The sequence below is a fragment of the Bactrocera neohumeralis genome, chromosome 2 (genome assembly GCF_024586455.1).
Source record: "Bactrocera neohumeralis isolate Rockhampton chromosome 2, APGP_CSIRO_Bneo_wtdbg2-racon-allhic-juicebox.fasta_v2, whole genome shotgun sequence".
In the NCBI taxonomy this organism is placed as follows: domain Eukaryota; kingdom Metazoa; phylum Arthropoda; class Insecta; order Diptera; family Tephritidae; genus Bactrocera; species Bactrocera neohumeralis.
Genome location: NC_065919.1, coordinates 12,887,118 through 12,910,916, shown reverse-complemented (window position 1 = coordinate 12,910,916; position 23,799 = coordinate 12,887,118). Strand labels below are relative to the sequence as shown.

Here is a 23,799-nt window from a genome sequence, read left to right as displayed (position 1 = left end):
AAATCATGTGTTATTTCAAATATTAAGAGTTGTTTAATGTTTATTTATTTTTTTTTCTTTGTAACCTAGCCCCTCAACGACGTCGTCAAACACGTTGAAGTTGGCTATAAAATGGAGGCACCCGAGGGTTGTCCACCAGAAATCTACGAGATGATGCGGCAGGCGTGGGACTTGAATCCCTCGAAACGTCCAACATTTTCTGAACTGAAAGTTAAATTGCTGCACCTGAAGAATACTACACCAGCGTGAGAGCATAATTGCAATGCACTACGAGTGTAGGGTGTGACAGTCAAACAAACTGCAAACAGCAAACATTTAAAACAATCCAATCCAATCGAAGTGAGCAACTTAAATTACCAAGTAATAAACACACACACACACACACATACATATATATTTATGAATTATGATTAATATTATTTAAGGTTAGAAACACTAAGGCAGGTTAAAAATTAAAAGAAAGGGACATTTATTGGTAAGCATAAAATTGTAAAATGTTAGATTTCATCAATTTATTTGTTTTTATTTGTATTGTTTTAAGTAAATATATTTGCAATTTAATTAAGTTGAAAATGTAAGAATAAGCTGGGTAGCGCACTTTTGAACGGCATTGTAATAAATACCTAATGTGTAATAAAAGGCAAATGATGGCGCTCGATTCGCCAATGCACGTGCGTACCCGGTGAAAATTGAACGATAGCAGCTAATTGACAAATTAAATGTGAATTAAAACATAAATTTAAAAACTAAATCGAAAAATAATAATATAGAACATAAATATAAAAATTTGCCTAGTTTTTATGATTATTTATATGCGTATATTTGTTTTTAGTTTCTAATTACAATAACTATGTTGTACTACAACACTATTTACTACTACTATATTACTATTTAACACTGCTGCTACGACAATTGTATGTTAAGTTTACTTACGTTATTTATACGAAGACACATTAGCAAACACACACACATACACTATTTGTTTAATCCATATTTTTTTTTATAAATATATAATATTAATGTGAACCTGTGGACATGAATGTAATAAAATGTTAATTTGCATAAAACTTATTGTTTGAAGAGAATATGTGAGAACTTGAAGTGACAACAGGAAGTGAGCTAACAAGCAGTTCACGTAAAATTAAACAATTACAGGTATATGATGACTCAAATATTCGCACATGACAGGCACACAAAAGTCTAAACAAATACTACAGAATTTTTTCATAATTCAAAATAAGAAGAAATAAATTATATACAAATTTAAGGAAGGACTATAAATCACATCAACTAAACTTTATTTTAATAATCTTTGACATAAAAAAATTTGATTCTATATAGAAATACATACATATATTGCTCTACTGTTATAATTATACGCCAATTTGAATTTTAAACGAAACGATAAACAACATTTTATATTAAATTACAATTAGATAGCTGTGTAAACAACGCAAAACCATTTCAAACTTCGAAACCTTTTCTCTGATTTCAATTTATGTACTCAACAATTTGTTTCGAACTGCTGCTGATCGCTACCCAGCTGTTTATAAATTCATCTGCTTGGAGTTACTACTAATATTATTAAAAAAAAAACGTATTCTTTCTCAATTGTCTTGTCTCTTCGCTCAAGTTATACTCGTATAACTCTGCTATTTTGTATTAATGCGTTGCTTGTGAAACAAGCAAAGTGAGAAACTATTTAAAACATAATTTAACTCAGTTTATATGAATATAGTTAAGAAAAATATATTTACATTATGTAAAGAGTTTCCAACGACGGCAAAAACCACACAAATATACATATTTGCTTACAACTCTTCCCCATATCATGATCATACAAACTACTCATTTAACATTAATTAATTTAAAACATTTATGTAATTATACGTGTTAAGAGTATAATTATACATACTATGTACATAACACATTTCACTTAGGTGCACGTATTTGTTGAATTGTTTTTACGAAAGTTTAAAATCAGTAATTTAGTGTTTCAAGTCATTGTTTGGACAACAGAAGGCATTGCTGGCAGCATCTACATAACTTACACTTACTACTATTCTAACTATTTGGAAAGGTATTATAACAAGATATTTCATACCACATACAAACAATGATACACTCTCCACATAAGATTAGTTTCTCAGACAACATAACAGAAGTGCATTTCAAAATTATCAGTTTAAATAATTACAGAAAACATTTAAAAGTCAAAATTAAACTATTTACAACTAACTAATAGCGTTACATAAAATTTGCACTTCTCAAGATTCCGTAACGTTCTACACAATTACAATACAAACTAAAAGTTGTGTTCTCAGTAACACTAAACGTTTTGTTTGGAACAAATGCAGTTGATTTAAACAAATATATAATTATATATGGATGTATACTATGATTTACAACTAACGGATTTCATATTTGCTCTTTCGAGCATTACATTATTAATTGATGTTATACCCACTGTCTTATAATTTATTTTATGAATGATAATTACTCCATAGCTTTATTCCATTGCATCTTAAATGTGTATAAAATCTTTGATTCAGCATTAAATCTTTAAAAATCGGTAACATAAACATTAATACCATATGTATGTATAAATATATATCTGATCTTATGGCTGAGCAGCTCTCAGTTAAGTTAGGCGAAAAATGAGTTCTGTGCGATAAAATTAAAGTTTCTTTGATTTTTACCTTTCAGATACTGTTTTTTTTTTTTTTAAATTTACATTTGCAATTAAAGTTTTTGTACGCTTTTGGATAACATTTCAAACAAAAACTATATTTTGGTAAAAGGTCTAATAGACCGTAGAGAGAAAATCGGAGTCTAGGGAGGACTTCATGTTTTGTTTATCTAGAGATTTTTTTTTTTTAATTTACCATAGATCTATTTTTTGTTGATGTTACATGCGAGAAAATTATAACTTGATAATGATCGGGTAAAGCATTCAGAAGAAACATTGATGCAGATCTGATAAATTTTATTTTTTAATTGATGTTGACTTGTGAGAGCTCTGGAGGAGCATAATTTTAAATTATAATAAATGCAACTATTGTTATGAAATTATAGCAATTGTAGAAAATTACTGGAGAAAATAATTGGCAAAAAACTTTGGCTGAGCACCGGGCCCTGTGAGAGCTCCAGGCCTGCCTTGAATTGTTCCCTAACTCCCCCTCTCTCTCCTACAGTGCTTGTAAATATAAACGCCGAAACCGTTCGACTCTCTTTAATTATTATATTTTACAATAATAATTACGACAATCAATTGCATCTGTTCCCAAAAACTAAACTAAAACTATTTACTATCTGAAAAATCTCTTAATTCATTAGCACTCTTAAAGCAAACGGAATCTTTAAATATTTTCCAGTTGAACTGTGGAAAAATTGGATTACAAAGCAAAAATAAAACATGTTCACATACCAAATATATGTATGTAAGCATCCGTACAATATTACTTTAGAGAATGTGTGTAGTACGGTGAGGGAATAGCAAACAAAATGCGCATGAAAAACAAATAAAGAGATACATAAGTAAATATCACAGTAAAAATAAAGAGAACATTGCATAAACAATAATTATATACCCATGCATATATACATATAATATATGATATAAAACATTTGTGTAATACGTAAATAATAATTAATACAAACCTACATGAGTACGTAGAAGTACATAGACATTTATAAATACATAAATTACAAGTATCTATATACATACACATATATACATACCTACATACACTATCATAATAATTCACTAATTGTTTAATTAATATTAAATTAATTGCTTAGATTATACAACTAAAACAATAATACACAAAATAATAACTATATTCAATATGATGACAGTGACAATGTGAAAAATTCAAATAAATTAAAACAAACAAAAATGATTAAAATTTGCCTCTTCTTCTACATATAGGCGGAAGTTTGCACTATTGATAGTAACTTACTGAGCGTATACAAAAGACCCAAGCAGTGGGTCGTACTACATGCCAGGATTTTTTTCTTTCCAAGTCTCGATCGTCGCGCTCAGCGGTCAATACTAAAAATTTTTGTTTTTCGCCATATTGTCGAAATTACCCATTTAATGCGAATTTTTAGAAAAATTACCTTGTAAGGGTACTGTGAAACAAATCTGGGAGAAAAGTGGATAAATGTTTTGTTTATATATGTACACAAGAAGATAGGTTTTCAGCGATCATAAAGGCTTTATACCGTACTGGCTACTGCCGCCTCTTCGAAAGTTTATTGCCCGGAAGTCTGCACGGTTAGATGTAAAAACTGCAACGATTGGATCCTATCAGTTTAGTTGGACTTTTTGTAATCCCAAATATTATGTATGATATCTAAAGATAAAAATAGTTAGATTTAAGAAAGCTTTGTTAATTAGACAAGGATACTAAAGTACATGGATGAAGTTCTATTTACAACCCATCCGATTTCGGCAAGGAAAAAGCATTATCTACCCTATATTAATGAACGTCAAGTCCCTTAGTTATCATCGTTGTCATGGACGTTTGCAGTCGTTTTAGTTACCAAACAAGTTCGACTTTTAGCGGCGTTAAGTTTTTCATAATCATTACATTTCAAACTGTGCTGTACAACGTTTCAAGTATCGATTTTATCTTCTTGACGCGCGCCATGTCCAATCACTATTATAATGAACTTTGGCATCAAACGCATCATGAAATTGATCTTCTGGCAGTTGCCGACGAACAACAAGGTCAGAATTTCGAGACTGCACTGGCCGCATTGGCATCAACACTGCCGGATGTGGAAACTGTGACCGAGCCAAAGAAACTCATACAAACCACAGTCTTTGAGTTCTATTTACGTTACATTGGTATCGCCAATCGACTAGAGGATATCTATGACAAGATGATCCAGCCACAAAAACGCCTCTTAGTGCGTAAGCTACTCGACTCTTGTTTGGGACGCGTTATCGAGCTCAAGCACGATCTCGTAAATATTGATTTAATGGAGTTCAGTTACAATGATGAAGTTGTCCTACGACTTCAATTAACACCTGACGATACCCAATTGCATATTCCACGGTATTTTCTACGAGAGCGTCGTCAAGAGATCGAGCAACGCAATCGTATCATGCACGAAATTCTTGTCAAGTTGGGTTGGCTAGAGGAGCATCCCAGTGATGAGAAACTAACCGAAATCGAAGCCATACGGTTATTGCAGATGCATGAGCGAGCACGTCAGGGTCGACTTCGGGCACATTTCATGAAAGAGATACGAATGCTAAAAGATAAAGGTAAGACTGAGGAGAAGGGAAAAGAGCGCAGTGATTTGGGATTATTAGCTGCAATGAAGATACAAAAAGTATGGCGTGGCCATACGGCGAGACGTATAACGCGTCGACGAAAGCAGGAAGAAATGATTTTGATCGGCATGGTACCACCCACAGCGGCAATGCTAAAAAAACGAGCAGAAAAGGAAGAAAAGTTAAATGAGGTATAACAAACAAAAGTGTTGCTGTTGTCAAAAATGGGTTGTAGGTTTGAATTTGAACATTTCTTTTCGCTTAGATTTATGAACGTCGCTATGCAACGCAATCAGCTTATAAACAACAGCTCGAGTCGTCTCTAGTCACCGTGCGAGAGGAAATCAAATGTAAGCAGGGCGCTGTAATTACCGAAGATATAACCGATGAATTACGAACCTGGATAAAGGAATGCTATGAAAAAACAGGAAAATTGCCTGAATTTCCGAGTGAAGAACAAGGAGGATCACTGCATATATTTAGTCGACCAGGTACGGATATTGAGGACAAAATATAATCCCAACCAAAGCCAATAGTGGACGAGTTTAAGAGGTTGGTTATTTATGGCACTCCCGGAAGAGTGCATTTAGCACCGATGCATGCCGGCCTTGCGTCTGTAACCACCTCTCTTAAAATCCGGTTACTTGAAACACTAACGGATTAGATTAAAGCTTCTTAAACCCTTTTATTTTCTGTGTATTTTTTACTGGCTTACGATAGGTACAGAAAGCGAGCTAAGTCGTTCCTCGGCGCGTTCTTCGAAGGAGTCACGTAAAACTAAGGATAAATCGAAATCACCGGCTCGTAGCGGCGACTTGAATTTTAATGACACTCAAGCGGATGGAGAAAACTTTCATCCAGGACAATCTGTGTTTCTCGCAGATATAAAAACTACAATTGAAGAGTAGGTCCAACATTAAGTTAATAAAAAATATACCGTGAAAAACTGTTTGCCTTAAAAATATTAACTAGGTTCAATGAAGTTTGGCGAAACAAAGATGAGAGCGGCAATCTCTCACAGTCTCAATACGATGATATGATTTACAATGAAAAATATTTAGAAATAGAATTAGAGTGTCGACGCACTGTCGATGAGCTAATTCGACAGGAATTGGAATTATTGCAGGTACATAAAATACGAATATTTTGTTTAAAAATCAGTTAAATTTTTCAATTGTACTAATTTATCATTCAGACTGCCATTGGCAAAAAGGCCAAAAAGAGCAGCAAAAAGACTCGGCGTTCAGGTAAAAAAAGTAAAAAGAAAAAGGAAAAAGATCTTACCCCTGATCGTACGACTGAATCACTTTACGAGGAGCTGGTAACTAACGGCATTATACGCAAATATCCAGAAGTCCGTCTCAGTCAATATATAGGCGATAAGGCTTTGAGTGAACGCTCCGGTACGAACCCATCCGCTGGAGATATTCGTCAAATTCTCATCGAATACTGTATACTGCCACTGGGTTCAGAGCCTATACGCAATTCCTGCCCACTCATACGTTCGATTTTACTAGCTGGTCCACGTGGCTCGGGCAAGAAAGCGCTGCTGCATGCTATCTGCACTGAAGTCGGTGCTGTACTGTTTGATCTAACACCCGCCAATATAGTGGGCAAATACCCAGGAAAATCCGGTCTAATAATGCTCATACATTTGGTTTCGAAGGTATCGCGTTTGCTGCAACCAGCAGTTATATATATGGGCGATGCAGAGCGTCCATTCATGAAAAAAGTGCCCAAAACGGATCGTACAGACCCTAAGCGCTTAAAGAAAGATTTACCACGTTTAATAAAGACTATTGCTCCAGAGGATCGTGTACTATTCGTGGGCACATCGAATCTACCCTGGGAAGCGGACCAAAAACTCCTACAACAAACTTACAATCGTTTCATTTATATACCTCGACCTGACTATGGCGCAAGATCGAGTGCTTGGAAGGCGCTAGGCAAGTGAGTGTGTTGAGAATGCAAGATTTTATCAATACGAAGTTAATTGATATTTATGTTTACGTGGGGTTTAGTGAATACACAGGCGGCTTATCTACTTTGGATTACAGTGTTTTGGCAAAGATCTCTGATGGCTATACGATTGGCGCTATTGATTCGTGCTTAAAGGAAGTCTTAACGTGTAAGCGGAAACTGCAACTTCGTACGCAACCTCTAACGCATGCCGAAATAATAAACACTTTGAGGTTATTATTCTGTACTTCAATATTTCAGAGCGTACAAAATTAAATATTCAATTCATCTACATATTTTTATTCATTCACATAAACGAATTTATAAATATGAATATATATGTATAAATAGTTAATAAATTACATTTTTTAAAGAACTTGCATTTTTCAGTATGCGTGATCCAGTATACCGCGAAGAGGAAGAAGCCTTTGACAACTGGTGGTCTAAAACACCACTTGGACGACGCTATGAACGTGCGCTGGAGATGGAGGAGGAAGCGCGCTTGGAAGAAGAGGAAAAAAATGCCAAACAAAGCAGTAATGGCAAGAAAAAGTGAACAAGAAAAGTAAAATATTTTTATACAGTTATATTTATTTCTACTTACCTTTCACTTAAGCTTAAAAATGAACTCCTTATTACCACTTTTGCAAATGATTTCTTTAATAAATAAACTGAATACATTACTTTCACCCAACACCACATTTATAGCTGACTCTAGAGTATCCAAGTATTCATTTAGCACGGAGACTTTATCGCCAAGACACCACAAAAAGCTAATGTGAAACGACGGTTCCTACAAAAGTTTCTTGATGATTATACCATGTATACTCGATTAAATACCCACTTACTTCATAGAAGCGTTGAAGTCTGTATTCTGTCATTACAACATCCACTTTCTCCATTAGCTTATGAACTTTATCGTAGTGCATATTATCAACTTTAAGTGCAATAAATGTACGTGTACGTTCAGCGTTGGTGTAAAAGTGTAAGCGGCGCAAACTGATAGAAAATCTTAAAAATTTAAAATTAAAATAACTTAGCTTACATCCAATCCGCTTAAAATTCTTCTAAACTACCTCGCATTAATTTCTAATGTTGTTTTTAGCGACTCGACGAATGAATCGATGTGATGATGTTGTAGCACAACCGTCCGACTTAAGCTTATATGTAGATCTTCTATTGCATGTAAATCTTTTATGACATCAGCCAATACGTCTTGACTTACTTCCTGGATATCTTCCAACTGTTCGGACCGCACTAGAGCAATTAAAATTTAAATTGTTATCCATTGTACGGTGAAATATCATTGAATATTGGTTGCCTGGTATATGCACATAGGTCGCCCAATTCCCACGTTCATGTTTGAAACTACGTATGCGTCCATTGTGCTTTTCTGGATTATCTAAATGTGCTTCCTTTGGCACAGAGTTTGCAGGCTTTACACCTAACAAGGACAGTGCACAAGGTAAAGTTCTATGTAAAAAAATACAATGATACTTAAGGTTTTAATTACAATAATTATAAATAACCGAAAAGCTTACCTCTTTAGTTCGGTAGGCTGCGTCAATCTAGCTATCTTTGATTTTGGTCCTGTGATTTCTTCTATCCGATTCGATGTTTTGTGGCAATCATCATTACTCTCGTCAGATGAGCAACTGCTATCATAATTTACTAATGCCATTATTCAAAGTAGGTCACGAAGTAAGTTATATTTAAATTCCTTAAAAGTACAAATTTAATAAATTTTCACATTTGGTGTTCACTTTTGCAGAAAATGTAGATTTATACATACATCTCAATATATATTCTATGTCACGGATGTTTACGAATTGTGGATACAGCAATATTGCAAAAAACTCGCATTTTCTAACACTGTTCTACATTCCGTTTTCTTTTTGATTAAAATCAGCTGATATCGTTTCGTCTTAACCTAGCAAAATTTTCGGTACTCATCCAATCGCGTACGATTACAAGACAAGTTACCAATCAAATTCTTTATTTAGCTGTTTAGTGATAGCAATTTAAAAAATTTATATATATTTCCAATCGTAAATGCATTATCAAAGGGTTGGCGTGTGTTAGACAATTTGCGATATGCATTTAGGAGGTGTTTTATATGTTTATAAAGGAGAGTGGGGTCTGCCGTCCATTGACTTTGATTGCCTACGTGCTCTGGTAAGAAATATAACAGCGGCGCCCACAGACAATCACTCCATTGCTTTTAAGTTTGAAAAAGTTGCATCACCTTGACTATACACCGAAGCGTTGTGCTTTTTTCTAACTTTTACCAAGCAATCGCTAGAAGTTAGCAAATATTTCAATATAGTTTCATTTTATATATGAATGAATGTATATAACTTTTTCTTACATATGTTTTACTTGTTATTTTCTAGTGTTTAGTTAAATTCACACGATGCCCGCTGCAAATCGAAACAAATGCTAATCCCATACGCTCTAGCACGGGTAAATTACCGTACTTACAGATTGGAAACAAAAGGTTCTGTGGCTACAGAGAAATCAAGAAGCTTTTGGATAAAGAGGTAAGCTGTGGGTAGCAGAAAGCAAACAAAAAGTAGCAGTGATTAAGAGTAAGCAATGTGTTAAGTGTTAGCATAAGTGGAAAGTTGGTGTTTTAGAATATATGGCGCCAAAATATACATTGTTTTGTTCATTGTTTGTAGTCATATTGACTCAAATATATGGAAATGTTACAAATATTGTAATAAACATTGTTAAAATTAATGTTTATTTTAAATATTGTACTGAAATAATAATATCAATAAAGCGAAGAAATTCTGGTTATATGAGTATAAAATTTAAAAAAAATCTCGGCACATATTTTTAAATACATTCGATCATTGATCTCTAACAGGTGCTCTTATATTTTTACAATGCTAATTATAGCCCTATACACGCATTAAAATTCTTTCACGTTGAATACAGTAAAATCCTTTGTGGCATTACAATTTCGCCAAAATCAATTTATAAATTAATAATATAATTGGAATTATCGAAAACTTTGAACAGAGTAATAATGTATATTTAATATGTCCGTTTGATATTTTTTAAACTTATTTGAATAATTTAAAAGCAATTTTTTACTCACAATAGGGCTACCCGATAGATGCCAATCTGCAAGAAAACCACAAGTTGCTTTCACCCGCTTATGCCAATTGGGTTTTCACCAACCTTCATTCATACTACTATTATTTTATGTTCGGTGAACCCAACAACTTTGATACTACGCGCAGTCTGTATGCAAAAAGAACAATGTTTCCTTTCAATTTCTTTTACCCAAGCAGTTATCAGAGGGAGGCCTGTGATATTGTTATGGTGATGGGTGGTTTTGACCCGCGCGATAAGCTGGAAAATCATGATGGGGACTATGTATGTATGCCATTAATAGTTTTATTATGAAAAAAGCTACAATCTTTGAATTTTACTTTTTTTCACAGCTCATCACAAATGCGAAAAAGTGTGTCAATCTGCTTTCAAAAAAATTAGGAAAGAAAGTATGGTTTTTCGGTGATGTCTTTAGTGAATTCGATGCTATCGTTTATTCGTACTTATCGGTACTTTTTAAAGCCACACTGCCCAATAATCCACTACAAAATCACATAAAAGGGTGTCAAAATTTAGTGAATTTTATTAATCGCATAACAAAAGACATTTTCAAAAATGAAGGATTCAATTCACTGAAAGCCTTTAAAAGTCAATCATCCAATGATCCCCTACTAACAGCAACAGAACGGCATTTCTTGGAGTCCGAAAAGAAAACCAAGGTCTTGGCAGCAATTGGTGCAGTCGTGGCTATGGGTACTTTTGCCGCTTGGCGTGGCGTTTATAAGCAGGTATCTTCTTTAATTTCATTACTGTCTTTATATGCGCATTAATGCCAATACAAATATTCAATTTTTCTAATTTAGTTTTCGAATTCCCGGCGTTATTACGATGGCTTAGAATATGAGGATGATGAAGCATTGGAAGACGATGAAATGGATTAATAATGAAGTTATTAGAAAAAAATTGCCTTCCAAAAAGCAAATATGCGTGCACCTACCAAATTTCTATGATAAAGTATGTTCAGTAAGATTTCTCCAGCTCATTCTACCGAAAACATTTAACTACCGCCAACTGTTATACAATATAGTCTTTTTAAGTTTTAGTTTAATAAAAGAATAGGAAGATGTATTCTATAAGTAGTTTTAATGTTTGTTAAATTTTTTAAAATCCACAAAAGTATTGAAGGATATACTTGAGTATGAATATCATAACTGCTTTCAAAAAGTCCTTGTTATTCACCTAACTTCGAAAAAGAAAAAGGAAGCAATTAGATTTGTAAAAAGTTCTTTATATGATGTTATTATACGAAGACATAGTTTGAACGCTTCAGCGCATAATTTAAATACGTCTTACGAGATACCGCTTAAAATTCTACTTCGTTAACTTAGTAAAACTATTCTAGTTTATACTTATGTATGTATGTGTGGGAGCAAGATTTACTATTCGGAACAGTTAATTCAAGCTTTAAGCGCATCCTGCAATTTCTTTCTAGCCACATTAACTCGGTCCTCTTGTCGCCGTATGTCGTCATCCGACACTAAAACTGCTTGCATAAGCGGTTGTTCAGGATTCAAAAATGCTGTTGCATTTTTATTCATCTCAGTCTTTGTGGATGCTTGACCCATTACTGGTACATTAAGCACATGAAGAGCTGTAGCCAATGATTGTAGCACTGTTTGCTCATTAACATTCGGTCCGATGGTGCGTATACTCTTCGGTAGGACAATATCATCAAACTCTTCACCGGAAGGATGGCATGCCCGTAAACCTTCCAATCTTTTCTCCCAAAACATTTGCTTTGGTTTCTCTTGGCCGCTTGCCTGTTTAGTGTTGTCATTACGGACTTTAGTAGGCTCATGATTTCGAATTACAGTAACTGGTTGTTTGAAAATCGATGCAGTCTGTCGTATAGGTGGCACCAGAGAGGCATCTGTGCGTGGTGTGCGACTATATAAAAAAGTATGTAGAAGTTAGTACATTAGTTTTACTGAAACTTGTGTGTTTTTAGTCCATATGGATGCTTAGATATCTGTACACAGAGTAAAAATTAATTTCACAGAGTAATTTGACTAGGTTCATGCAATAAGAGAATGCATCATAAACAATATAACAAAAACACTTAAACTATAATGCAAATATTAGCAGCGAACCAGATAAAAGCACCCTAGCAGCGAAGGGTGAGGACATAACTTCGTAAAAAACTGCCAATAAAATTAAATTTTAAAATTGTATCCAATTTATTGTTTCAATTTAGATTTTCTTCTCAGACTTTGTCAATACCGGCAGATTGGCGAACAATCAAAATTAATAACACTTATTACAAAAGAATACACATAATGAACATGCAGTACTACGCGATTTTTTAATCAACTTCAACACGGATAACAATTTCATATTCATCTTCAATCATATTAAATAAAAAAAAATACTTTTCGGCACTACCTGAATTCTAATTGCTGGCGTGAATTCGCTGCTGATGTAGTTGCAGCACCACATGCGCTCGATGGGGCACAACCGCTACTAATGACATTTGAAGGCATGCCTTGTAACTGATGGGTCTGTGACTGGTTCTGAATTTGAGATTGGGATTGGGACTGCGCTTTGAATTTGCGCTTTAATGTATGAGATGTTGTTGTTGGCATTAGTGGTTGTAGTATGTTGGCATTTGTAATAGTTGATTGTGAAGAATTTGGAGAGGAACATACGGATAGGGATAAAGTGTTACCGCCACTGTATTGTGGTGGCGGTGGCGGCATTGAAGTATTATCATTTCCACTTGCACCGCCACTAGGTCCGCTGCTATGATTGCTTGTGCTACTGCAACGGAAAAGCGAAATAGATGGTGGTGGCATATGACGTACGAATTTGCCGCTTTGAAAATCAAATGCTCCAATGTCAATGGCATCACCCAGACATCGTGCTAATTGTGGCTTGCTTTCAATTTTTTTACCGGTCGGGCTGCTTATTAACACATTATCAATGAGGACAACGAGGCATTAATGGGATGTGAAATGCGTGCGGGATTTTATTTGTATACATGATTTTTGTTGAATATTTTGTTTTAGTGTATAAGCGCAGAGGGACGTGCATTGCACAGGTGTAGAGGGTGAATTGAGGGTTGATGAGATTTGGTGATAATTAGATACAATAAATTATTTTAGACCATTTTTTACTGAACTAATTACAAAATGTAAACTTTTCTATATTACCTGTAATAGTAGACGTCGACTTTGCCAGCTGATATACCAGACTTGCGAAGAACTTCCTCTCTTTGCCAACCTTTTGGCAACGAGTTGCAATCTACGCGCTTACGTTCAATTGTAATACTCGAATTCATTGATACCAAATGCTTTCAATGTTTATAAAACAAATCTACAAATTCGATTAGCAATAAAAGCGTCTGCGAAAAATTCCCCTCAAGTTGTCAAAATTATTCTATTTTTTCTCTCTTATGAAATATACAGAGCGAAAATTCAGTTAAGTTGGTTGTGATTTTTCCAAATACAGAGTGACTTGACACTAAAGAAGGATTTTAAATAAATAAATCAAAGCTATAATTTTTTGTAACAATTTAGTTACAAAATGGAATTTATATTAAGAATTTCATTTCTCTCATAGATTTACACAAATGTCAAATCGTTCACCTTAATTAAGTTAGCATAGAGTGATTTCAATATTAATATTATAGCTTTAAGCAGTATGTGGCAACGCCTCTACCCTCATAGTGAAAACCAGAACAACTTCCTATTGCTTTCCAATTAACTTTATTTTTTTATCAATTTCGATATGAAAGATATATACAGTGGAAAGATTTGAGTTAACATATAAGTTTCTCTTATTCCTCAGCGATATTTCAATGCTAGCCTGTTGGCAAGCTACCCGCAGCAGAAAACGAAGTAAATGGTAAAAACGAAATCAACAACTTTCTAATTTCTAAGGAGAGTGTTTTCACATTTTCACTTCCTTTCCTAAGGTTAAATACAAAGATCTAAAGGTGAATAAAAACTATTTAATAATTTTTTATTTAACGACATTATCACGTGAATTACTTGTGAATTATTTTTTAGACAATATGGAATTAAGTTTGGAAATATGGTTGTGGATATCACTTGCCGTTTTGGCGCATGTTGGTGTATATGTGTTCGTCATGCGTAAACGACCAAAAATGCTGGTGGGACGTCATGTGGTTATAACTGGAGGCTCTCGAGGCATTGGACTATGCTTAGCTGTGGAATGTGCAATGAAAGGAGCTAATGTAACCGTAATTGCTCGTGACCAAAAATTACTCAGTAGGTTTAATTATACTATCCGTAGAAGTTATTGGTTTAATCTATATATAGAGACACATATTACAAGGTATAATAATTTTTATCTTATCTTGTTAGGTGGCGCAGTGGCGCTAATGGAAGTAATACGCCAAGTGCCAGATCAAAAATTTCAGTATCGTTGCCTAGATATTGCTTCAAATTATGACGATGTAGCAAATACTCTTAGAGAAGTTGAGGAGGGCTTAGGAGATATATATATGTTGGTTAATTGCGCTGGTATGGCTATTTGTGGTGTGTATGAGGATATATCAGTGGACGATGCGCGAAAACTTATGGATATCAATTATTGGGGCAGCTATAACTGCACGCGTTATGTCCTGCCTAAAATGAAGAAATCACGAGAGGGTATCATTGTATTTACGTCCTCATTAGCAGCTCTTTTCGGTATTTACGGCTACGGACCCTACACGGCTTCAAAATATGCTGTGCGTGGTATGGCTGAAACCATTGCAATGGAAACGCGTCATCTGGGCATTTTGGTAACATTAGCTTTGCCTGCAGATACTAATACACCTGGTTTTGAAAACGAGGAGAAAACAAAACCGAAAGAAACGAAAATAATATCAGGTGGTGGAGGCTTGGCGGAACCACAACAAGTGGCGAAACAAATTCTTAATGATGCCTTGGTAAATTCGAAAGAACCACATTTTGCGCTTTATCATTTCATTATTATTTTTTATTTTCTTTTTAGCGCGGTAACTTCATTTCGATTTTAGGGGCTGAGAGTTGGTTCCTTACATTACTGGGAGGCGGTCTTTTCCGTTGGGGTGGATTTTTTCAAAATCTAATTCATGCCTTATTATTGGGACCCCTACGTATTGTCGGTTGCTTTTTACACTTGCACTTCGAACGGGTAATTAAGAATTGTGCAAAGGATAAAAAAGACTGATGATTCCATTATTGACATTATTAATATTTATTTTTAACATACATGCATTTATTAACTAATTCAACATACTTAAGATTACGCTTAATTAGTTACAACTGTACAGTGCCTTTATAAAGACAGTTCGAAAAAAACAAAATTCATCATTTACGTTATCCATTTCTGCAATTATACAAATTATTAAAAACACGATTTTTATAACAATATTATAATATAAGCCAAAGAATGAAATCTTATAATTTATTATCCGTTTTACAAATCCAATCAAAATAAAATATAGAACAATAAACTATAAAAACTCATCGTAAATATTTGTTATGCAACGCCCGATTCGTCTAATAGATTAATTCAGGAGTTAGGGAAGGATAACTCCGTTGCTAACTCCCATTTAATCCTCAAAATTTTAGAGAGTTAATTGCATGTCGTTGCCAAAATTATTAAAAAAAAATGTTGCATTGTGAATGAAAAACAAGCAACAGTTGTTTCAAATTTTTAATAATAAAACAAGAAGTTTTATATTATGGTGCAGTTTTAAAAATAACGCGTTGATATTTTTTTAAATAAAAAATGTTTTTTTTTTTTAAATTGGTCTGCTAACAACCGCAGTGTTTATCTTCTATCCATTTTCATTGAAAATGTTATAAAAGTAACAACCAGCTGTTTACGAGAGTTTCAAACTCGCATTGCTGCCGTCTGTCACCTTCAAATTTGGATCTGATTAAGTGCGCAGTTAATCCGGATTAACTCAAGGCCATGAATCTGCATTGCGTGAATAATTTCGATAAGCTGGCAACTCCATGAGCGGACCAGAGAACGTATATCATAATTTACGTTCTCTGAACAAATTGGGAAAATAATACGAGTTCATTTAAATTGTATTGTTGGCAATGCCAGACGCCTTTGCCTCCTTGACGTTTTGGAATTAAGACCAGAGAACGTATATTATAATTCACGTTCTCTGTTAAGATCATCACGTTGCAAGACGAATTTTCGAATTTTTGCGAAATTTGTGCAAGGAGTTTAATACAATTAAATTTTACACATTATTGGCGTTAGTGAAATATTTCCAATATAAAAAAATCGTGTATTGTGTATGTTTTCTTTTGCGCGAGTATTGCGCGCCTCAAACTATTTTTAGAGAAAAATTAAAAACTAGTTTTACGAGTGCGTCATGGACAAGAATGGAGCAATGGACAGGCGTTTCAGTTTAAATATGTCAACTTTACCCAATCCAATTGCAGAATCAACATGTGTAAACTTGAATGGCACCACAAGTGCTATTACTGAGAGAAATAGGTAAGAAATGCAAGCATTTTCAATACAACTATTTAATGGTATATTTTATCCTACAGCACTATAAATCAATTTCGCTGGGGAGGTAGTCCTATTAGTCAAAAAAATCGTAGTAATTCAAGCATATGTTTAAACAGCAGTAGTGCAAACAAAAGTACAGCAACCAGCCCACAGAGAGCTAGACTGAACCTGAGTAAAATTGATCCAAGGTAAAAATTCTTGTTAATAATGTTATTATACGTTCAATACTACTTATTTTATTCATTGTACTCTTGCAATTCTAGAACATATGCAGATGTTCAAAGTCGTGGGTTGGTGTCTCGTATTATACAATATCACGAAAGTAGCTCGCGTCTGAATCGGAGTAAGTCGACCAGTAATCTGTGCAGCAAATCTGGCCAATATTCAATAGCTCCACTTCAGAAAACTGATTTACCTTACCGCGCAACACAGCAAAATGTAGCAATGACACGGATTGCCCCACCAAGTATGATTTTTTCCGTAATTCAAATTAATAGAGGCTAATAAAATTGTATATTTGCTTTTAGAAAAATCAATTTTTTATGGCAACACACTGTCAAGTTTACTTCGATCGAATTCTGTGATTAGTGTTCAAAAAAGCGATGAAGAAATATCAAGCGAAAACCGACCTATTTTGCATCCACCTCCAACAGAGAGTGAGCTGGCACCAACTCGCAGTGTTTTAGATGTTCTGAAAGAGATCTCACGCAAACGTATAAATAGTGATGTAAGCCTATACATTAAAACTTACCTAACTCACAATATTAAGTATATTTATTCCAGGATTCTGATGGAATACATGACGTTAATAAAAAATACTGTAGCCGCGAAAGTAACGATACGTCGTACGATCCCTTAAGTGCTTCTCTTGGAGTTCGTGGCGTGGGAATGCATAACATGAATCCTCAATCAATTCACGTTCCATCACAAAGTTTTAAAAGGCAGCGTGAGCATATAGTGATTCCTTCATCCCATACTCAAAACATGAATAGCGCTTGTGGAACTACATTTTCAAGTGTACGTTTACCATTACAAACTCAACATTCGCCAGAACAAATAGCAAAGAAACGATTGTGTAGTTTGAATAACGATATAACCAGTTCTCTGAGTTCAAGTCTCATACATGCAAATAAACGAAAATTTTACGAGCAACAACGTTCAAACAAACAACGGTCACCACCATCTGGTACAGAAGAGTATGAGACACAAAAATCGAAAATGCATCGTCAACAATCCGATCTGCGATTCCATCAATTAACGCAGAGCTTGAGTTGTAATACACCAATAACGCCTATACCAACGACACCTTCATCTCAAAGTAATAGCGTTGCGCCTGTACATAATATTATAGAAAACGGTACTGACAGATTGACGGAAAGTGGAGGTATAGTCAAACGGACTGTGTCAGAACCACCGTTGTTGCTAAATAATCAAACCCAAAAAAGGAAAGTAACATTATTCAATCGTAACTACAATGAATCGACAAAACTTATCAAATCAGATGGTAGTAATGGAGAAATAATAGAGAATACTGTTACTGTAGATGATGACGAATGTGCTGATATACAATTCGTGAAACCAAAAAAAAGTTCTTCTATAGTAAACAAGAAAAATCCACTGATAGAACGCACCCAAAAGTCAAAACTAGCTATGATGCTAAGTGGTTTGCGTGGAGAAATTTACCAAGGCGAAGAGGGGTACGATGAGGTAGACAAATTATCCAATAAGAATTCAGGTAGCACAACAAAGGAAAGTAATACCCCAACAAAAAAAGATGTATCCGTCAGTAAAGAGATGACACCAATGGCTTCTACGGCAACAGCAATCTCGACACAAACTGCGGCTAATTTCACTATGAAAAATCCAGATAAATCTACTAAAACATTGACAAGTGTATTGATTCCACCTATGTCGGCATCTGATAATACTACAAAAAGTACTGCCTTAACATCCACTGTTGAGGTCTCATTAAGCAGTTCCACACCAAGCTTACCTATGCCGACAGCTACAACAACAACTTCAATACTTGGCGATTTCAAATTGGCACCGGCACCAGCTAAAAGCAGTAGCTTAGCTTCAACAAATGCGTCCCCAATAATAAGTACAACAAGTACCGCTACAAAAACAGCATCCCCACTGGTAGGTCTAAAATTAACTCCGCAAAAACCTACGAATAATTTTGGTAGCAGTGTAAGCTCATCCGCGCCTACATTTAATTTAAATGACGCAACCGCAACCACCACGACAGCTTCCGCTACTTTGCCCCAACTTCAGGGATTTTCATTTGGAGCCCCCACTAAGCCCACTTCAACAACTGTAGCACCAGTAACATCAACTGCTGTTGTTACCTCGTCGGTTAGTGTTGGCGGATTTAAATTTGGATTAACAACGAAACCAGAAGTTTCAACAACGGTAGCTAGAGCTACAAATGCATCCGCATTTGGCAACTTTGGAAACTCTATGACAACAACAGCAACGCCAGTTTCTTCAGAAGCAGCAAAACCAGCAATAACTTTTGGAGCAAACGCTATTAGTACAAGCGCAACAGTTGTCAAACCCACATTTAATTTTGGTGGCAGCATTGCAGCACCAGCCCTAACTGCAAGTACGACATCTGCAACTGCTTTCAACCCTATCGGCACTGGCACATATACCTTTGGCGCCGCAACTAATACAACGACCACTTCGGCACAATCGATGGTAGTCCAACCAACTGTGTCTACAGCGCAATCAGGAAGTGTATTTGGTAGTAATGCAACGAGTAATACATTTAAAGGTCCAACAGATGCGGCCAAACCCTTCGCTTTTGCCACAACCACTAGTACCGCACAAAACACTTCTCCGCCAACAACACAACCGTCTTTTTCCTTTGGTGGCGCTGCTGTTACCACAGCAAACACCGGAGCTCATGCTGCAACTGCCTCTAATCTTTTCGCTTTTGGAGGTCAAAAGTCAACTGCTGTGACCACTACTGCAAGCACTCCCTTCTCTTTTGGTGGTAACAATCAAATAGCGGCCACAACAACCTCTACTACAAGTACAATAAACGGCAACGTCAATAAGTCGGCTTTCAACTTCGGTGGCGAAGAAAAGAGTGGCGCAATCAACACAAATTCTTCGAACGGTAATCTTTTTGCATTTGGTGGTTCACCAAAAACGGGCGATAACAAGATATTTGGCAACAACAACATTGCGGGTGCTAACAATTTACAACCAGCAAGCGCCCACCCAATTCAGCAGGCCGCATTTACTTTTGGTGCGACTCCAACATTCGGTGGCGTTAGCAGTGCAGCAACTTCGAAACCTGCATTCGGCTCCACTACAACAACGGCAGCAACTACTCCTTTTGCATTTGGTGGCAGCAATGCCAATAAATCAACACCGACATCCTCAACAGGAGGTACAAACAATGCCTCCGCTGGAGGCTTTAATTTTGGAGCGTCCAATGCTGGTGCAATCAATGGCAGCAACACATCATCTACCAATATATTCGGTGCAGCAACATCAGCGTCTGCAGCCGGCACCAGCATTGCGAAGACCCCATTTAATTTTGGTAGTGCAACCGCAAGTACCAGTGATACCGCAAAATCTATATTTGGTGGCAGTGCAACGAGCGGCAACACAAACGTCGCCAGCAGCAACAATGCGTTTGGTGCGGTCACTGGTGCTAATAGCAATCAAACGAATAAAACATTTAGCTTCGGCGGCACTACAACGGTCAATAACAACAACACTTCATCGAATCTATTCGCCGCTGCCGGCAACAAGCCGTCAGCCGGAGGCTTTTCTTTCGGCACTAGTACAATGGGAAATAAGCCAGCAGTATCATCTAATGCCACACCCTTCGCATTCGGTGGTGGATCAACAAACGGCGGTACAACTGCTACCGCCACCGCAGCACCGTTTAGTTTCGGCAGCAGCACGGGAGGAGCGCCAGCTAGCAAAACATTCTCTTTCGGCAGCTCCGGTAATGCCCCAGCGCCGCCAGCAGCAAATGCAAGTAGCATTTTCGGCGGTGCACAGCAATCTTCCGCAACGACCTTTGGTTTCTCAGCGGGTGCATCAGCTCCTACTGCACCTTCAACTGTGACAAATATATTTGCGCCGCCCGCCGCACCTGCTGGAGCAGGTCAGATTGCTGGCGGTGCTGCAGCAACAGATCGTCCCATACGTCGCGCTACACGTCGGCTGCAGAAAACTTAGTAACTATAAGAACAGTTTTGACTTCGTAATTGACAAAAGGATTAATGTTATCATCCCATAGCTAAAAATAACGGTTACTTATATTTATTTAAATAATTGAATAATACATATTTTGGAAAACATTTGTTATTAATGGTATATAAGTTAAAAATATAAGAGTCACATACGTTCGTTACAGCAAGATTGTTTAAAAATATGAAGGCAAGCAAAACAAAGCTCAAGGAAACTCAATAAATGCGACTATATACAACTTCTAAATAAAAATATTGTTGTTTCATGGGAATGACTGAAAATTTTTAGGGAGAATAATTAGTGTAGCTTCTAACTAAATTCACCATTCATTGGAAATTTGTGGTTACTTTTTAAAGGTGCCAATTTTAACGATCAATCTTATAGTAGGTTAATAAATAATACGAATAACTAATAAGATTACAAGTCATACATATGTAAATTGTATATAGCATATACAGGAATATTATAGAATTAATAAATACATGTTTACATATGCTTGTACATACATACATAGAACATAATTATATACAGCCTTTTGGAGGGTCCAACAACATAATTTAATAGTTATCACTGGAAATGTATTTTAACATTGTTTTCGTGTGTTTAAATTGCATACCATCGGTGGCGTTCAAAACCTCATTTATGAAACTTTCTGAATTGTGTATTGTGGTGCCACCCAATATCACTTTGTAACCGGCATTATTAAGCTGATGTACTGCAAGGGCTTCTTCATAAGTTGCGCCGCCAATGATGAACACCACCACCTCTTGCGGTGGACGACGAAATGGCACAAGTTCAGAATTAATGGCGGGGTACATAGGATCTAGTTCACGACCCTTGAAAACTTCCTCCAAAGTTTCTTTGAGCAGTGGTGTATGTTGTGTGAAAACGTTTTCCACGCCCTTTAGGCCCTACATAAAGAAATAAAAGTAACATTACAAATTGTTATTTGTTTTCGAAATTATTGCCTACAACCTTAATTAAATTTCGGGTTAGTTTGACGGCATCAGATATGCGCACCAAGTTGAATATTTCTCCCTGCCTCATATGCGTACCAGCATATTCAATTAAACTAGGCACGATTGCTGTTTTCCCACCACGTGTTTTAATAATTTGCAATAAGCTAGATGTATCACAATTGGCGTGTCGTTCATAACGCAATGCATAAAGCGCCACTAATTTGATAGCATCATCGACTGATATGCGTTCATCGGCTATAATTTTGCGTATACGCTGTAACTGTGCCGAATGTTCCGCTTTACAGGCAACTTCCTGCTCCAATTCGGATACTTCGAAAAGGTTCCGTTTAGTAGTAAGTGCTGACAATTCACCCATTATGCAGAGATGTTTTTGTACCGTACCAGACATTTTCTTGAACTGTGGATATGTTTCAATGAAATTCTTCATGTCAGCTATACTCTCCACTTTTTTATGATCCTTAGCTTTACGCTGAAACTCCTCCATTAAGTTTTTGATTGTAGAACCTATTTCACCGAAATTTGCGTACATATTATTGCCGTAAAACTCATCCTGATCACCGGATAAAACGAGCTCTCTATAATCTTTCGGTATACCCGGTATGTTGGAGAGATCAACGCGGTTGTTATGTATATTTAATAGTTCATGGACCATTGCTTGATAGGTCCATTGATGCAACAATGGCGTAACAGGATCGTCACGGCGATCCAATATAAGCAGTAATGGTGGTGCTGCACCATTCTCATGGGTGCGTGAAAAATCAAAAAGACTCGACTCCTTGCAAATTTGCTCATATATTTGCTTTGCCAATGTTTGCGATACAGCTGAACCAGCGCGATATCGTATAACCGGATTGAGTTTAAGAGATAATAATACGGCTAACACGCCTTGTACTGTGCGACCAAGCGCGTCGGGCAGCCAATTTAGACGATGCATACTACTATTAATGTTGAGTGAAAACAAATTTGGGTTTACACACAGATAGTCTGCGTATACTTCTTTCACTTCGCGTACTGATTCACTTTCATCGCACTCGGCTAAATATTTAATGTCGGTGCGTGGAATGATGTTACTGAAATCTATTGATTGAGTTTATATGGGTCGAAGCCAAATAAGTTATACAATGTCATTACTTACAAATAAAATATGCACCATATTTGGGACTGCGGAGTTCATCGGCTAACAGCTGTATGTTTTGTTTAGTAGGCCTAATAAATACAATGCATTTAAGATTTTTCATGCGCTCATTAGAACGACCTGAATCAAGACGTTCGAATAAATAGACCTCCCGTTGCAGCATGTCCGATTGGCTGAAAGCCATTGATATTATACTTGTCTACAGATATTTAAGTTATAAATTTTATGAAAATTATTGAGTATCACCAATCTGCAATTACATACCGTCTCTTTGTCCAGCAAAATAGTCTTCATTCCCGGCCCTGATTCATTACACATTTTTTCCACGTACAATTTGATGGCTGTAATTAAATTCATTATTGCAAAGATTCTGTTCAAATGCAAATTTAATCCGTAAATTTTAATTTTTTCTCAGATGTACAAAGAATGTTCCTTGCTAAATAACACAAATCTTATCTGTAAATATTACCAGACCAATGAAATCATATTGAAATAAAATTAATACAAAACAAATTTTAACGTTGCTCTCATCACATTACTAAAGTATGAAGGCAAGAGAATCGTCACTTTAATAACTTTATTTTCACTTCAATCAACTTTTAATATATTTTATAGAAATATTTTTTTCCAGT

At 35.8% G+C, this 23,799-nt stretch overlaps 8 protein-coding genes across 10 annotated transcripts in view; 5 read left to right on the top strand and 3 right to left on the bottom strand.

Moving 5' to 3' along the window:
• The window catches only part of LOC126767888 (probable serine/threonine-protein kinase DDB_G0267686), a 35,723-nt gene extending 32,950 nt beyond the window's left edge, over positions 1-2,773 (top strand). The window contains exon 9 of the mRNA XM_050485598.1: positions 70-2,773. Coding sequence (XP_050341555.1) covers positions 70-249 — 180 coding nt within the window. The 3' untranslated portion in view covers positions 250-2,773. The remainder of the gene's footprint in view (positions 1-69) is intronic.
• A 1,166-nt stretch (positions 2,774-3,939) lies between these two features.
• Positions 3,940-8,018, top strand: LOC126754327 (dynein regulatory complex protein 11). The gene is made up of 7 exons (XM_050466318.1): positions 3,940-5,478; positions 5,553-5,778; positions 6,008-6,191; positions 6,260-6,413; positions 6,483-7,237; positions 7,309-7,479; positions 7,637-8,018. Exons 1-7 carry the CDS (start codon positions 4,522-4,524, stop codon positions 7,800-7,802), a joined length of 2,613 nt encoding a protein of 870 aa, XP_050322275.1. The 5' UTR covers positions 3,940-4,521; the 3' UTR covers positions 7,803-8,018.
• LOC126754386 (U6 snRNA phosphodiesterase 1) lies at positions 7,526-9,113 on the bottom strand. 2 transcript variants are annotated; one of them, XM_050466322.1, is made up of 7 exons: positions 9,039-9,113; positions 8,788-8,966; positions 8,568-8,719; positions 8,323-8,503; positions 8,095-8,257; positions 7,851-8,039; positions 7,526-7,747 (listed from the first exon to the last, which is right to left on the bottom strand). In XM_050466322.1, the coding sequence occupies exons 2-6, from the start codon at positions 8,925-8,927 to the stop codon at positions 7,854-7,856; spliced, it is 822 nt and encodes a 273-aa protein (XP_050322279.1). In that variant the 5' UTR covers positions 8,928-8,966; positions 9,039-9,113; the 3' UTR covers positions 7,526-7,747; positions 7,851-7,853. The 2 variants fall into 2 exon arrangements, with proteins under 2 accessions (XP_050322279.1, XP_050322281.1); XM_050466324.1 differs by lacking the exon at positions 9,039-9,113 and having other exon boundaries at positions 7,526-7,724; positions 8,788-9,031.
• A 71-nt stretch (positions 9,114-9,184) lies between these two features.
• Positions 9,185-11,437, top strand: LOC126754370 (metaxin-1 homolog). Its single transcript, XM_050466321.1, has 5 exons — positions 9,185-9,421; positions 9,640-9,786; positions 10,358-10,633; positions 10,702-11,097; positions 11,173-11,437. The coding sequence occupies exons 1-5, from the start codon at positions 9,341-9,343 to the stop codon at positions 11,248-11,250; spliced, it is 978 nt and encodes a 325-aa protein (XP_050322278.1). The 5' UTR covers positions 9,185-9,340; the 3' UTR covers positions 11,251-11,437.
• A 139-nt stretch (positions 11,438-11,576) lies between these two features.
• LOC126754343 (methyl-CpG-binding domain protein 2) lies at positions 11,577-13,747 on the bottom strand. Of its 2 annotated transcripts, XM_050466319.1 has the most exons (3): positions 13,519-13,747; positions 12,752-13,267; positions 11,577-12,256 (listed from the first exon to the last, which is right to left on the bottom strand). In XM_050466319.1, the coding sequence occupies exons 1-3, from the start codon at positions 13,644-13,646 to the stop codon at positions 11,767-11,769; spliced, it is 1,134 nt and encodes a 377-aa protein (XP_050322276.1). In that variant the 5' UTR covers positions 13,647-13,747; the 3' UTR covers positions 11,577-11,766. The 2 variants fall into 2 exon arrangements, with proteins under 2 accessions (XP_050322276.1, XP_050322277.1); XM_050466320.1 differs by lacking the exon at positions 12,752-13,267 and having other exon boundaries at positions 13,519-13,745.
• Positions 13,748-14,016: 269 nt separating this feature from the next.
• On the top strand, positions 14,017-16,049 carry LOC126751766 (3-ketodihydrosphingosine reductase). The gene is made up of 4 exons (XM_050462275.1): positions 14,017-14,303; positions 14,377-14,598; positions 14,695-15,263; positions 15,329-16,049. The coding sequence occupies exons 2-4, from the start codon at positions 14,382-14,384 to the stop codon at positions 15,524-15,526; spliced, it is 984 nt and encodes a 327-aa protein (XP_050318232.1). The 5' UTR covers positions 14,017-14,303; positions 14,377-14,381; the 3' UTR covers positions 15,527-16,049.
• A 397-nt stretch (positions 16,050-16,446) lies between these two features.
• On the top strand, positions 16,447-21,304 carry LOC126751764 (nuclear pore complex protein DDB_G0274915). The gene is made up of 5 exons (XM_050462273.1): positions 16,447-16,819; positions 16,876-17,025; positions 17,101-17,303; positions 17,365-17,564; positions 17,621-21,304. The coding sequence occupies exons 1-5, from the start codon at positions 16,695-16,697 to the stop codon at positions 21,038-21,040; spliced, it is 4,098 nt and encodes a 1,365-aa protein (XP_050318230.1). The 5' UTR covers positions 16,447-16,694; the 3' UTR covers positions 21,041-21,304.
• LOC126751765 (vacuolar protein sorting-associated protein 45) lies at positions 21,082-23,633 on the bottom strand. Its single transcript, XM_050462274.1, has 4 exons — positions 23,432-23,633; positions 23,168-23,366; positions 22,028-23,109; positions 21,082-21,963 (listed from the first exon to the last, which is right to left on the bottom strand). Exons 1-4 carry the CDS (start codon positions 23,522-23,524, stop codon positions 21,610-21,612), a joined length of 1,728 nt encoding a protein of 575 aa, XP_050318231.1. The 5' UTR covers positions 23,525-23,633; the 3' UTR covers positions 21,082-21,609.
• Positions 23,634-23,799: the final 166 nt, after the last annotated feature.

Excerpts from the sequence above, each read along its gene's own strand:
- LOC126754370 (XM_050466321.1), top strand. The coding sequence starts at position 9,341 with ATGCATTTAGGAGGTGTTTTATATGTTTATAAAGGAGAGTGGGGTCTG. Across the intron at positions 9,787-10,357 it reads AGAAGCTTTTGGATAAAGAG|GGCTACCCGATAGATGCCAA; the intron begins GTAAGCTGTGGG and ends TACTCACAATAG. Across the intron at positions 11,098-11,172 it reads GGCGTGGCGTTTATAAGCAG|TTTTCGAATTCCCGGCGTTA; the intron begins GTATCTTCTTTA and ends TTTCTAATTTAG.
- LOC126754386 (XM_050466322.1), bottom strand. The coding sequence starts at position 8,927 with ATGGCATTAGTAAATTATGATAGCAGTTGCTCATCTGACGAGAGTAAT. Across the intron at positions 8,720-8,787 it reads CAGCCTACCGAACTAAAGAG|AACTTTACCTTGTGCACTGT; the intron begins GTAAGCTTTTCG and ends TTTTTTACATAG. Across the intron at positions 8,258-8,322 it reads ACATTAGAAATTAATGCGAG|ATTTTCTATCAGTTTGCGCC; the intron begins GTAGTTTAGAAG and ends TAAATTTTTAAG.
- LOC126751764 (XM_050462273.1), top strand. The coding sequence starts at position 16,695 with ATGGACAAGAATGGAGCAATGGACAGGCGTTTCAGTTTAAATATGTCA. Across the intron at positions 16,820-16,875 it reads GCTATTACTGAGAGAAATAG|CACTATAAATCAATTTCGCT; the intron begins GTAAGAAATGCA and ends TTTATCCTACAG. Across the intron at positions 17,565-17,620 it reads GCAAACGTATAAATAGTGAT|GATTCTGATGGAATACATGA; the intron begins GTAAGCCTATAC and ends TATTTATTCCAG.
- LOC126754343 (XM_050466319.1), bottom strand. The coding sequence starts at position 13,646 with ATGAATTCGAGTATTACAATTGAACGTAAGCGCGTAGATTGCAACTCG. Across the intron at positions 13,268-13,518 it reads GTCGACGTCTACTATTACAG|CCCGACCGGTAAAAAAATTG; the intron begins GTAATATAGAAA and ends GTTAATAAGCAG. Across the intron at positions 12,257-12,751 it reads CGCCAGCAATTAGAATTCAG|TCGCACACCACGCACAGATG; the intron begins GTAGTGCCGAAA and ends TTTTTTATATAG.
- LOC126751765 (XM_050462274.1), bottom strand. The coding sequence starts at position 23,524 with ATGAATTTAATTACAGCCATCAAATTGTACGTGGAAAAAATGTGTAAT. Across the intron at positions 23,367-23,431 it reads TTTTGCTGGACAAAGAGACG|ACAAGTATAATATCAATGGC; the intron begins GTATGTAATTGC and ends AAATATCTGTAG. Across the intron at positions 21,964-22,027 it reads TAACCCGAAATTTAATTAAG|GGCCTAAAGGGCGTGGAAAA; the intron begins GTTGTAGGCAAT and ends TTCTTTATGTAG.
- LOC126751766 (XM_050462275.1), top strand. The coding sequence starts at position 14,382 with ATGGAATTAAGTTTGGAAATATGGTTGTGGATATCACTTGCCGTTTTG. Across the intron at positions 14,599-14,694 it reads TCGTGACCAAAAATTACTCA|GTGGCGCAGTGGCGCTAATG; the intron begins GTAGGTTTAATT and ends TTATCTTGTTAG. Across the intron at positions 15,264-15,328 it reads AAATTCTTAATGATGCCTTG|CGCGGTAACTTCATTTCGAT; the intron begins GTAAATTCGAAA and ends TTTTCTTTTTAG.
- LOC126754327 (XM_050466318.1), top strand. The coding sequence starts at position 4,522 with ATGGACGTTTGCAGTCGTTTTAGTTACCAAACAAGTTCGACTTTTAGC. Across the intron at positions 5,479-5,552 it reads AGGAAGAAAAGTTAAATGAG|ATTTATGAACGTCGCTATGC; the intron begins GTATAACAAACA and ends CTTTTCGCTTAG. Across the intron at positions 5,779-6,007 it reads GCATATATTTAGTCGACCAG|GTACAGAAAGCGAGCTAAGT; the intron begins GTACGGATATTG and ends GGCTTACGATAG.